This window comes from Furipterus horrens, unplaced genomic scaffold (genome assembly GCF_987537825.1).
Source record: "Furipterus horrens unplaced genomic scaffold, mFurHor1.1.pri manual_scaffold_17, whole genome shotgun sequence".
Taxonomy (NCBI): domain Eukaryota; kingdom Metazoa; phylum Chordata; class Mammalia; order Chiroptera; family Furipteridae; genus Furipterus; species Furipterus horrens.
In genome coordinates, this window is record NW_028327187.1 from 39,903,724 (window position 1) to 39,916,784 (window position 13,061).

The window sequence follows — 13,061 nt, forward strand, 5'->3', positions numbered from 1 at the left end:
TTGGGAATCAAATGGAGTTGTCTTTATGCAAGGAACTAAGCTGGTGCTCAAAGACCAACAGGTTGAACAAACAAAAAGCAGGAAAGGAGGAGCTGTCAGGCTCTCTTCCCAGGCTCTGCCCCTAGGCTGATAAAGCCACCTCACTGAATGGCTCCAGTGGAAGTGAACGAATTCTTTTCTAGTCCTGTCAAATCTCTCTCAGCTGGATCTAACCAAGAACTGAAAAATAAATGTAACAAATCATAAGCCCTGGGTCCCTACCTGATATACAGTTTTATCTTTAAGAAGTAACCTTCTTCCTTGGCTGATGTGGCTCAGTGGATTGAGCGTTGGCCTGAGAACCAAAGGGTTGCCGATTCAATTCCCAGTCATAGCACATGCCTGGGTTGCGGGCCAGGTCCTCAGTTGCAGGTGTGTGAGAGGCAACCACACACTGATGTCTCTCTCCCTCTCATTCTCTCCCCCTTCTCCTCACTCTAAAAATAAATAAATAAATCTTTAAAAAAAAAGGAAGCAACCTTCTAACAAAGAACATAACCACTAGCAACTCCATTTCTTCTTTCTCAGGAATCGAAGTAGGAGAGGTAGGGCTCACTCCCCCAGTTTGCCCACAAAACAGCCAAACGAAGCGTCACAAAGGAGCTGGGTGAGTTGAATTTTACCTGTGACAACCTTGGTAGATTATGGCTGGCGCCTTCAGTAGCCATTGACTCTACGTGTTCCTTTAATCTAGGGTGAGGTGCGAACAGCTTCAGGATATCGGGAGAATGTTCCTGAGAATCCCCTGGGACTGATGGTGAAAAGAAACTAAGGAGAAGCTGTGACATAAAACAGAAGACTTCACTACTTAAGTTTCTACAGATGCTCAGGTGAAGGGAGGGGGGAGGAAGGGACAGGGGGCAGAGCTTGCCGGACAAAGCTTGCAGGGCAAAACTCCAAGGGGGAAGCCTTGGATCAGACAGACCAGGGCAGACCAAGGCAGACCAGGGCAGGAGGCCTCACTTCAACGTGCATCAGAATCACTCAGGAGCTTATTAAAAGTCCAGGTTCTGAGTTCCCAGGCTTGGCTCCCCAGGTCTCAAGTGTGGCCTAGGAATCTGCATTTTTAAAAGTCATCACAGATGCCTCTGTCACCCTAGTCAAATTTAAGAACTATCACTTCAGTGCTACCATTACATAGAAATATCTGTATAATATTTAAAAAACCTATGTAGGAGAGAAGAGACAAAGAGGTGAAGGCAGGAGACAAACATCACCTGAGGGACCTAGAGTCACAGTTGGAATACCCCAGTAGGGAAAAGTTGACAATTGTCTTCCAGGCCCCAACATTTCTTTCCTTCGCCCATTTTGCTCTCTCTTTCTCCAACCATCATCCTGGATCTTTAATCCTTTCCGCACTGAAGTGTTAGAAAAAATAGAAGCCGACCTTCCTCCCTCTTTTTCCAGGCTCTCTTCCTCTATTCTGACCTTTACTTTCCAGAGAAAGTTAAGCAGCTTCAAACACTAGTACTGGGGAAGACAAGTTCCAGTGTACAGCTGGTTCCCTTGTGATGGGATAAGCCTGTTGGGTGAGAAGATCCAGAAGGGACTAGGAGTCAACAATGGGTGTTCTAGTGCAGGCCGCATCACTGGCTGCCCATATTCTTGCCTCAGTTCACCCCTGTGCCAACAGGGATTGTGAATATTTGTGTATATATTGTATATGACATGTAAGACAGGACAGGTCACTTGGGTTCCTAAACATTCAAGTGTTTACCACTGAGAGGCCCCTGTAGTATTTGGAGACTCACTAAAGGATGCTTCACCCCCTTGTTCCCTCAGGGTACATAGTCAGGGTATTAACTGATCAAGGGATCCTGGCAGAAACTCCGACCAAACTCTCTCCAGTTTGATTTGGTCCCTTGCTGGTCTCCTGCAGTTCCTTCACGATGTCCCTTCAGATGCCAGTACTTACCACATAGCCGAACTCTGCTCATCCTTCAAGGCTCAGTTCCAGTGCTGCCTTCCCCTACTACTCCAGCCTCCCTGATGTCACCTGTCCTTTTGTGTTCTCCTCTGAACCAAAATATAGTACCTTACACTACATAGTCTTGTGTCAGCCTCAAATTGTATCACAGATGTCAGACTTTCTCTCTAACCAGATGGGCAGCTTCTAGAGGTCGTATGACAGATATCCAATAGATACTCATCACACTGCATGGAATTGAATTAAGACACTTATCCATCCCAGGGCCCAGGGAGAGGCCTTGAGCCCAAAGTCCTCAGACAGATATATTTCCTTTCATTTCTGAGAAACCCACTTCCTAGGTCTAAACTGGTGAAAGAGTGAGATGGCAAGGCACTCACCATGCCCAGGGCCATAAATGCCAGTTCCCAAGGCCTCTCTTCCACAGAAGCCAACGTTGGCTCTCAGAAGCCTTCCTGAGTGGCCCAACAGGATCAACCTATTTCAAAAGCAATTTCCCTTGCATCCTCCCCAAAACAGCATGATGCTCTTCAATGGTGGCCACACAGCATCATAAGGTATGAGGATAAAAAAGGGCAGAGTGTGGTGAGAGGGAGCTGAGGCAGAAGGGAGAAATTCAAGGAAACAAGGCAGAAACAATAGAAGGACTTCGCTTCTTCCCTTTACTACCTAAGATCTCATTCTAGGCCTTCCCAACGGCTTTGGAAAACAAAAGTTGTGGTCAACTGTCATTGAGAATAATCATTCCATATAAGTGAAAGTCAAATCCACTTCAGTGTCAGCCCTAAAATGGACCAAGAAGAGGGAAAAAAAAAAGAATATGAGGTCTGTGAGTGTCTAAAGTAACTAATTAATGCCAAGTAAACCTGGACCATCCCCGTCAAATACAAAAATGGAACAATCCAGTAAATAAGTACTGCTGAGGGCCCTTAGTGCTCTTCAATGGCTGCCATGCCCTTGTCACACTCAGTGGACATTTGCCTCTAAATTACTGCCCCAGCCTCAGAACTCCAACACACTCATTACAGGCATGTACTCATATTATCTGGCATTGATATTGCATGGGTAGCACATTCAGGACTGTAAGGTCCTTGAGGACTAACACTGTGGCTTATGCCTCTCATCCTTGGACCTGACACCTGCCTCTGTTGGCCCTTGCACACTCTGTCCCCAAAGTCAAGATTCTTCTAACTGCTTCTGTCCAGCCACTCCAAACTGGATGGTCCCATTGTTACTTTCCACCCAGCCCCCGTAATGCATGCTGAGACTCCTGGCATGCCCTCCCAGAACAGCAGGATGATGAAGCGGCTAGAAGGTGGACTCTGGAAGCAGGTGGAGTTGTGTTTGAATGCTCTTCCACCAATTACTAGCTGCATGGCCTTGGGAAAGTCACCAAGCCTCAGCATCCTCATCCATGTCATCTGTAACATGGGGATAAATAGTACCTACCTCCATAGAGATGCTGTGGGAATTAAATTATATCTTCCATAGAGATATATATGCACAGTGCCTGGTGTATAGGAAATGCTAAATAAATGTTAGCTATTATTATTACTATTATCCACATACCATGGACTACACTCAAGATCTGGGGAAGAGTCCACAGCTTGGAGGATCCACCAGTGCCTTTTTTAAGAACACCTTGTCCACATTCCCAAACCAGGTCAAAACAACTCCCCAGAAAATAAACCTGTCAGAGGCAGAACCTCCACAGCTATGCTTTCCTTTGTTCATTGATTTTGCTAAAGATTAATTTCTGGAGCCTTTAGGAAACCAGTCCTATCTCTTGCTGCCTTTCTTCATCTGCTGCTCTGCCAAACCACACTGGAACAGAAGCACTTGGGGTGTGGTGGTGAATTGGAGGTGGGGCACAAGGAGAGCAGGGGCTGCCACTGACTGTCAGCATCCAAGTTCAGAAGGCCAATTAGCTGGACGCACTGAGAGCACAGTGAAGAAGAGTAAGCAACAAAGTCTGAAGTGAGGATGTTTGAGCCTTCACTAATACCCTCAGTATTTCATGCAGCTTTTTTAAATAACCACATTCTCCTAGGACTCAAGAGTTGGAATGACTGGATTACAATCATACCTCAGTACTCATCAGCTTCAGAACTCGTCAAATCCTATACTTGTCGCATTTTGACAAGAAAAATATGTTTCAGCATTTGGCACTTGCTCGGGACTTGTCACACTTGTATGAGTCATGACACCATCCCGCAAGAGAAAATGCTTCTTCGTTTGGCACTCATCAATTTTGGCACTTGCCACAAATTCCAGAACAAATTAATGACAAGTACCAAGGTACCACTGTCTACTGTAATGGTCCCTAACTTAGATTTGTGAACTAGTGTATATGTTTTATTTCTAGCAAAGGAGCTGAAGGTTGAGGTTGTGCATATGGCAAGGGAGATAGGGACCAGCATCCTTTCTGAGGAGCTCGCTTCCCAGTGTGGCTGGTGAAGCTGACTTGGTCAAAGTAAAGTTCTACAAATGCAGACAGCCCCATACCCCTGTCCTCCTGTAAACAGCCGGAATCTCCTCAGTGAACCTCCATACCCATGTTTACTGGTTTGGGTTGATTTTGTCTTGTTTTTTTGTCCCACTGACAACCCAAACCTTGAGTCAAAGAGGCAAGAACATTCCACAGAGGCTCCTACAAAAATGCAACAACTACTCAATCTGATTGTACACACCAAAAGGAGGGTGATTTGGGAGCAATCAATTGGCACTTGTGTCTCCCTTCTGTCACCATAACCCAGGGAGCCACCCACTCAAGACCCCAAATGCCCTGGAAGGCAGTTCTCTCACTCCCCTTCCTGGAGAAGACAGTGAGGTGGAAGCCCACCAGGCAGCTGCCCCTGATGTCATCTCAACTTACCCTCTGGGCTTCAGATCTTGCTTGTTTGTTCTTTCCATCCAGGGACACACAGTATAGAAATTCCCTTAGTGCTTCCTCCACCTTGCCTAGGGTGGCTAAGGCTTGCGCTTTTCTGAAGTGCGCCTGGAAGAAAACGTTAGCGTTTCATTCCACTCTTATTCACCTTATTGATACTGCTTCTCTTAACACTAGCTAAAGACTTCATGAGTATTCACTATGGTCTAAAGCATTTCAAAGGATTATCTTCTATACAGCCTACAATATAGGCAACTGTTCTAAAGCCCATTTTAAAGAAAAAAAACAACAACAACTAAGGACCAGAAAAATGACTTGCCCAAAGTAATACAGCTGATAAATTCTGGAATCAGGGTTTGAGTCTGGGAATGACTGATACCGAAGTCCAAAATTTTAACCACTGGAAAATACTAGCCCCCACCCCAACCCTGTGGCCCCACCATTGTACTGGAGGGATCAGCCGGTAGCAAGAACAAGCATTCCAACACATACTAAGCAGCTATCAGGATCTGCCCACATATGTCTTCCTACTAACTAGTCTGTCAAGCAGAGGCCTAGTCCACATCACTGACTTGAATGACCACCTACACTTACAGATCATTTTTCAGAACAGGCCCAAGGGAAGGAATGCCACCTCTCCAAGATGTCAACAACAAAAGTGGGACTAAAACTGTAGTCTAGGACTCCCAGACAGTTCTATCAAACTGAGCAAATTGCCCTTGAGAGGACTAACCAGGGGCAGAGAGGTGAGCCTCTTCACTTGCCTGTGGGGAACTGAAACTCCTGTTTAATACTTCCATCAACTCTTCCTCTATTGAGGAAGTTACTTTTCCCAGTTTATCCAAAAGGGTCCACTGTTTACTCAGCCCTGTTTCCCACTGCACTATCAAGGCCCCAACCCTCAGACCCTAAGTCAAGGGCAAGAGTAGAAAAAATCACAAGAGAAGTTCTCTTACACCTGGGCAGCTCCCTGACCTGCACTGCTACAAGGCCTGAAATGCTCCCACTGGAGTTCCTTTGGTTTACTTTTAGTAACCTGTAAATGTGTTCCTTGGCAAAGAGAACATACTAATCCATCATCCATAAAAACCTTCTCATGAAAGAACATGTAAGATTCACTTTGACATTAATGGCACGATATGCTTTATTTGAAGTGCCCAGATTAAAAAAAAAAAAAAAGTCTGATAATCCGATACTTTCGTAAGTTTGACATCAAAAGTCATGAGGTGACTTCCGGCCAAGATGGAGGCTTAGACGGACGCGCTCGGTCTCCCTCTACAACTAGAGAGGAATACAACTACTTCAAAACAAAGGATAACTAGAAATTCCAGAAAATAAAACTACACGGAAGCCCAACATATGAAGTTATAAACCAGCGGTGCCATTTGGGCAGGTAAGAGTTAAAGAGGGCAGTGCTGTTTGCGGTCGCACCCGGAGCGGCGGGCGGCGAGGAATCCCGGCTGCGGCCAAGCCCCTGCCGGTGCGCGACCCCGGCGCTGGGGAGAGCGACCGCCGCATCGCCTTGAACAGTGAGGCCCAGGGGGGCGGGAGGACGGATCCCGGTCTCCTAGCGGAATAACTGTGTGAATCCATCTTGGACCCCCGCCCCCAAAGAAAGCACCACAGGGCTGCGAAATAGGTCGCGGACAGGCAGGCGCCGGTCGCTGGGTCATTACGAGTACACAGGCACTGCCCCGGACAGCCGGCCCAAGAAAACAAAACGCATCTGTCAAAATGAGGCAGACAACTATAGAAATCCCGGTGACACAACTCACCAGACAGCAGATAGAGAACCTGACAGATGAACAGATAAGAAACCTGTCAGAGGCTCAGTTCTGGGCCATTGTTATCAGGTGGCTTACAGAATTCACAAAAGAGCAGGAAAAAGATAAGAAAGAAGTGAAAAACTTTCATAACGAAAGGAACAAAACCGCATACGAGATAGAAGGTGAGAAAAAATCCAGAGTTCATTTCAACAAACTGGAATATGGAGAAGGAACAAGCAGTCAACCAATGCAGCGAGAGGAAATGGGAAGCAACAATGAGAGGATCAGAAACCTCTGGGACAGCTATAAAAGGCCCAACATAAGAATCATTGGTTTGCCAGAGAATGAGGAAGATGAACTAGAACTTGAAAAATTGAGTGAAAATATAATAAAGGAGAACTTCCCAGACTTGGGGAAGGGAATAGACTTGCAGGTCCAGGAAGCAAGGAGAGTTCCCAAGAGACTGGACCCAGGGAGAACCACTCCAAGACACATTATAATCAAAATGTCAAAAATTAAAGATAAAGAGAGAATCTTAAAAGCAGCAAGAGAGAAGAAAAGAATTATGTACAAAGGGGTCCCAATCAGACTATCAGCTGACTTCTCAAGGGAAACCCTACAGGCAAGAAGGGACTGGCAAGAAATATTCAAAGTAATGAAAATCCAAAACCTACAACCACGAATACTCTATCCAGCGAAATTGGCATTCAGAATAGAAGGACAGAGAAAGTGTTTCCAGGACAAAATAAAACTGAAAGAGTTCATTAGATCCAAACCACTGTTATATGAGATGTTAAAGGGACTGGTTTAAAAAAACAGAAGCTAGGGAGATGAAACAAAGGCAAACTAAATAGGCAACGAGAGTGGAAAAGGAACTGTGGGTATGGGAAGCATATTGGGGGGAGGTCAACAGGGAGGGGGAATGGGGAAAGGGAGGGAGATGATATAGGAATTGGGGATCAAGGTAGGAGGGAATGGAATAGACGGAGAGAGGTTGGGAGGAACTGTATGCACAACTAATGGACATAATCTAAAAGGGGGGGACAACTGGAGGGAGGGGGGCCACCGGGTGGAGGGGAGCAGAGGGAAGGGAAATTGGCACAAATGTAATATTTTAATCAATAAAACACATTAAATCTGAAAAAAAAAAAGAACACTGAAATTGGCTTATTTTTGTGTTGAAATAAATTTAAGCTTGTTTGCAAAAAAAAAAAAAAAAAAAAAAGTCATGAGGTGGCAAAACCTGATCTAAAATGATATAAAGTATATTATATTCTTTATCCCACTTAGTGTGAATTGTCAGGTAATACACCGCAGAAATGTTAGTGTTTGATTATGGAGCACTGTCTAAAAGTCTGAGGGTGTTACTTCACATAAAGTCTTTCTGAAATTGGAAACATTACTGATTCTGAACACATCTGGTCCCATGAAATTCATAATGGGATCATGGAACTGGACTTAGATAAACTGAGTGTCCAAGGAAGGCATCCTGGATTGTATACGCAGAGCACTACACCGACTTAGCAAGTGTTATAGCTCACAGAATGGACCTTTGTCCATGCTCATTGTGACCTTCACTGTATCCCTGTGAGGTGATAACGACAAATAGCTATAGCTTCATTTTGCAAACAAGGACACCTGGGGCCCAAAGAGTAAAGTGACTTCCCCATGGCCACTTAGTTGGGAAGAAGTAGAGCCCAGGCTCAAATCTTATCTTCTAAACCAAATATTGACATGTGGCTGAGGGCCAGTTCCTGAGGCCATAAAGAGATGCAAAAAGTGACACTTTGCATCCTGGCATCCTGAGAGATGCTTAAACTGTCTTTTCCTGAACCCTTCCATGTGACCTAGATATTTGTGGATACTGGTAGGCTGACTGACTATATTAAGGACCCGAAATGGCACAACCAGCCAGCAATACTTCTCTTACTCTCCTTTCTACTGTCCCTGGAAAATAATGGTGATGATGATGAGAGCAAACACTTACACAATGCTATGTGCCAGGCATTGTTCTAAGCATCTAACATGTTTTAGCTGATATAATCCCCAAGACAAACCCTGTGAAGTAGGCACTTTGAATATCCCCATTTTATGGATGATAAGATAAGGCACAGGAAGGTTAAGTAATTTTCCCAAGGCCACACAGCTTATAAAAGTAGCAGAGCTGGGACATAAACTCAGGCAGTCAGGCTTCCAAGTCCATGCTGCTGTGCAGGTCATCAATTGAAGATAAAATTGGGGAAGAATCCAGTTCCCTGGAAGACCCCTAAGTCATCCTTTGTCAGAGGACCCCCAGCTCTTTTGCAAAGCCTTCTCCCAACTCTGCTTAGTCTCTAGTGCCCCTACCCCCTACCCAGGGCAGCAGGCCTTCCTGCCAATTCCTGTCTACAATATAACCGCTTCCCATCCCTCCCACCCCACACTCACCTTGAAACCCATTGGGCGGAGCTTACATGCTATTTCTGCATCATGTAGTGCGTCCTCATGAGACTCCAAGGTGAAATAAATTTGAGACCGGTTGCTATAAAGCAAGTGATCATTCGGAGCTGCCAAATGAGGGAAAAGAAAGTCTTCATTAATGGCCCCCAGCAGAAACACGTAATAAGTCCTGTATAAGGATAGATCTTGAGCAAATGGCAAGTTTTCTAGGAGTTCTCTACTGGATATCCAAAGGGTTAGACTTGGTTTCTACCCCTAAAATTGTTCTGCTGACCACATGTCCCAAGCCACTCTGGGTCTGAGATGTCCCAGCTATAAAGAAATAATTTCTGCCCCTCTCTCAAGCAGTTCCTTAGAGAGCCTTTGGTGTCATTGATGCATCAGCAACTTTGACATAGAGAAAAAGCTGGCACCCTGCTTTGTAGCTATGCAGGGCTAGCAGCTGGCAGCCTGGCATCTGAGTGAAGCATCACCTGTAAGGAAACAGGCCAGGAGTGGGGAGAGGGAGGTGGCCAGATGTGACCTGCATCCTGGCAATGAGGAAGACAAGTTCAAGTTAATTTTCTGGTGGCAACAGTAACGTCTCTGTCTAGAAACCCAGAATTTAGAAACCCAGAATATAGGATGTTTGTCTAAGAAAATGGAAATGTATTTGCAAGGCTCTGTCCTCTCACTACAACGGCCAAATATGAATGAACCCGAGTAAGGTTTCTGAGGATAAAGTGAGGTTGGTTGTCCCAACACTCTGAATCACTAGATGCCAGGGCTGGTTAGGCCTTTAGAAATCATCTGGCTTACCCAACCCATTCTTCAGATGAGGAAAATCAAGCCCATAGAGGGGAAGGCATCTGCTGAAAGTCACACAGTTAGCTGGTCAGACTCATTGCTAACTGGCCAGACTTAGAATCTCGGGTTGGGGACAGGTTTCTTTTTTCTGAAGCGGGGTATAGTGTTTAGAATAATGAGGAGGAGAGCCTGGCCATCTTCTAGCACAAAGATACTCTTTATTGGGGAGGCTCCTTCCTCCTAGAAGGGTGAAGTGGTCTTGACTGCTCTTTTCATCCTGACTGCTCTGGCTATGCAAGGAAAAACCTCAGGGAAAACTGGCCCTGCAGGAATGGCTGAAAGGAATGAAACCTCCCTTGGAGATCTGGGCTTAAGTAGCCTCCACCTGTCTCCATCACATTGCCCTACTCTTCCAGAGGGACCTGGCATGAGCTTATGTTGAGGAAACGGGCCTTGTTGGTTTTTTTCCCAGCTGTGTGCTGAGGGTTTGCTTGGGTGTCTATTCCTTGCTCTAAAGACATTAGCAAAGAGTTTACAGTGTTCTCTGTCCCTTCTTTTCTGCAGCACATGCCAGCCCAGTGGCAGCTCACAGTGTGTGTGTGTGTGTGTGTGTGTGTGTGTGTGTAGGGAGTGCCCATCTCCCTCAGGTGCTAGTCGTGATCAGTCATCCTTAGTTCCTCTTCTTACCCCAATACCTGCTGCCAGTTCTGGTGGAGGATCAACACGTGGAGGCTCCAGCCCACGCCCTCCCTCCTCCACCCATCAGAGTCAGGCTCAGGGCACCCTCAGTCCCAGAGCCCTGTCTTCCCAGCCTTGCTGCTCCCTTCCTCCCAGCACTCTTTGCCAGACACCGCACCCCACGGGCTATCAGAGCTTCTGGCAGCCAGCCCAAACTGGGCAATACAGGCCAGAGGCTCAGTGGCAGCTCCCTGAGTCCAGATGTGCGAAGGGGGAGTTGAGGGAGCCTCTCTCTGCAGGAACTCTGGCACCCTAGTCCAGCCGCAGGCATAGGGCTACCCATGTTGTCCTTGAACCCACAAAGCCCACCCATCCATCTCCAGGCAGCACAGGAAACCGGGAGAGATGTCTGTCCCAGTAGCCTACCGGGCCAACGAGGTAAGGGTTCTAGGTGAGGGCACAGGCAGCGGACTTCAGAGGGAAGGGGGCGGGGGTGGGGGAGCATCTATTTCAGCGGAGGATCGTGTGATAGGAAGCGGTGACAATGAGTCACAGGGCAGCGGGGCACGAGCGCTCCCCCCTCCATGCTCGCGGGATGGTTTCCGAGGCGAGAGTGGCCCACTTTGGTTACCTCAGGTATTACACAATCCTGCTCGCTGGCCCGCCAGCCCGTCCGCCCGCGTGAAGGAGGGGCCGCCCTGCCTGGGCCGTTCGCGGCCCTTATGCAACCAGTGCTCTCCTGACCTAATTCCACGCCAGACCCACCGCACCCGGAGCCGCGGCCCCGGAAGGGGCACCTCCTGGCTGAAAGGGCAGCCTGGGCCAGGCGGGACAGCAGAAGAAGGCGCTTATCGAACACCTCGGGCTAGCAGAAACTCAGCGTAGCAGACGCGAAGGTGGGAGGGGTGAGAAGTTCCCCTCTCAGCAGGGAAGGTGGAGGCAAGTGTAAGAGGGGGCCCAGGCGTGCAGAGGCAGAGGGAGGAAGAAACACAGCGGAACAGTCGGTGACACCGAGCAACAAACGGAGTCACAAATGTGGGAAAGACAGAGAAAAGGAGAAACAGAAACAGAATGTCACAAACAGAAAGAGAGATACAGAAACACAGAACCTAACTGGAGATAAGAAAATGACAGAGCAACAGGAACAGAGAGGTAGAAACAAAGAGAAAGAAAGAGAAATTCGTAGGGACAGAGAAAAAAGTCAGGCTCAACTCCATTAACCCCTCCCCCACTCCGGTCCCGGTACGTCCCACGGTCTCCCCGCGCGCTCCTCGACCCGGTCCATCCCACCTCCCTGCGGGTTCGTTACAAGGAGGCGCGGTGGGCTCACCTAGTCTCACTGCCTCATTGTACTTGAGCAGCGCAGCTTCCACCTGGCGCTCGCGGTACAGTCGGTTGCCCTCGTGCCGGAGTTGCGACGCCCGTGCCGGACCAGGGAATAACTTGCCGAGGAGACCGCTGAGCACCACGTTGACCCGCAACGGTGGCGGCGCCTGCTGCCCAGCCCGCCAGGCTCCGCGCGCCCGCCCGGTGGCCACCATCAACGCAGAGAGCTTGACACCACACAACGCACAGCGCCGGTCGGCTGCTCGCCCGCGTTCCAGGCACAGTTTACAAAAGGTGTGGCCGCACGACAAGGACACGGGATCTGATAGAAATCCATGGCACTTCCGGCACTTGAAGCCGTCCCACACCTCAGTGGCCTCGGCGGCCGTCGCCACTCCCTCACCGCTGGCCACGCTGTTCTGGTCCTCGGGCACCGGAGCCAGTGCCTCTGCTCTCGGGATGTTCTCGGCCAGGCAGCGCACCAGCTGCTCCAATTGTTGGGCCACCAGCTGTTGACGCTCCGACAGCTGTCTGTACACTTCGAGAGCTTCCCGGAGGCGTCCCCCGGACGCCAGGGCGTCGGCCTGCGTGAGCAGGACTTTGCACTCTGGCGTCGAGGCCATAGGAGCCTGCTCTTGCTCTGTCTCCCGCGTTGGTAGAGGTGCGGAGCCTTCCGTAGCCGCCTCCGGATGGGGGCCCGTATCTACACGGGTCACTGATGCCGCCGGCTCTGCTAGCTCTAAGTTCTTGCTGCTGAGCTCGGAGGGCAAGCTCAGCATCATTTCAGTCTTCGGCGAAACCATAGAGGGAGGGACACACGCGGGAAGAGGCGTCTAGGGGCCGGGGACCCAGAGCACAGAGCAGCAGCTGGAGGGAATTGAGGCTGCCACCGCGGCCGCGCGACCGCACACCGGTCTGTGCCGCGCCTCCCAGAGCTCCATGCCGGCCGCCTCACGCAGGCTAATAACTGTCTTGTCTCAGCAAAGTGTTATATAAAACGACACCACGTGACTCGCCGCCAAGCTGCTCATTGGCGGGCGGCGGGGAAATTGTTACAAAACCAGACAGTTTTGTAACAGCGTTGTGCTTGCTTCTTTTGGCTTCACTTTTCTTGGCTTCTTTTTGAGGTTGTTTGTGTTTACACTCCGCCTTATTTCCCCTGGCAATGTGGTTCCTTATCGGACGAAGGAGAGAGAAAAAAATTCCAGTG

General features: G+C 48.5%; 1 protein-coding gene across 4 annotated transcripts in view; it reads right to left on the minus strand.

Moving 5' to 3' along the window:
* LONRF3 (LON peptidase N-terminal domain and ring finger 3) overlaps positions 1-12,795 on the minus strand; it is a 76,403-nt gene extending 63,608 nt beyond the window's left edge. For all 4 annotated transcript variants that reach the window (XM_090264785.1, XM_090264787.1, XM_090264788.1 and 1 more), the window contains exons 1-3: positions 11,856-12,795; positions 9,050-9,168; positions 4,842-4,964 (exon numbers count right to left, since the gene is read on the minus strand). In XM_090264785.1, coding sequence (XP_090120911.1) covers positions 4,842-4,964; positions 9,050-9,168; positions 11,856-12,654 — 1,041 coding nt within the window. In that variant the 5' untranslated portion in view covers positions 12,655-12,795. The remainder of the gene's footprint in view (positions 1-4,841; positions 4,965-9,049; positions 9,169-11,855) is intronic.
* Between the last annotated feature and the right edge of the window lie 266 nt (positions 12,796-13,061).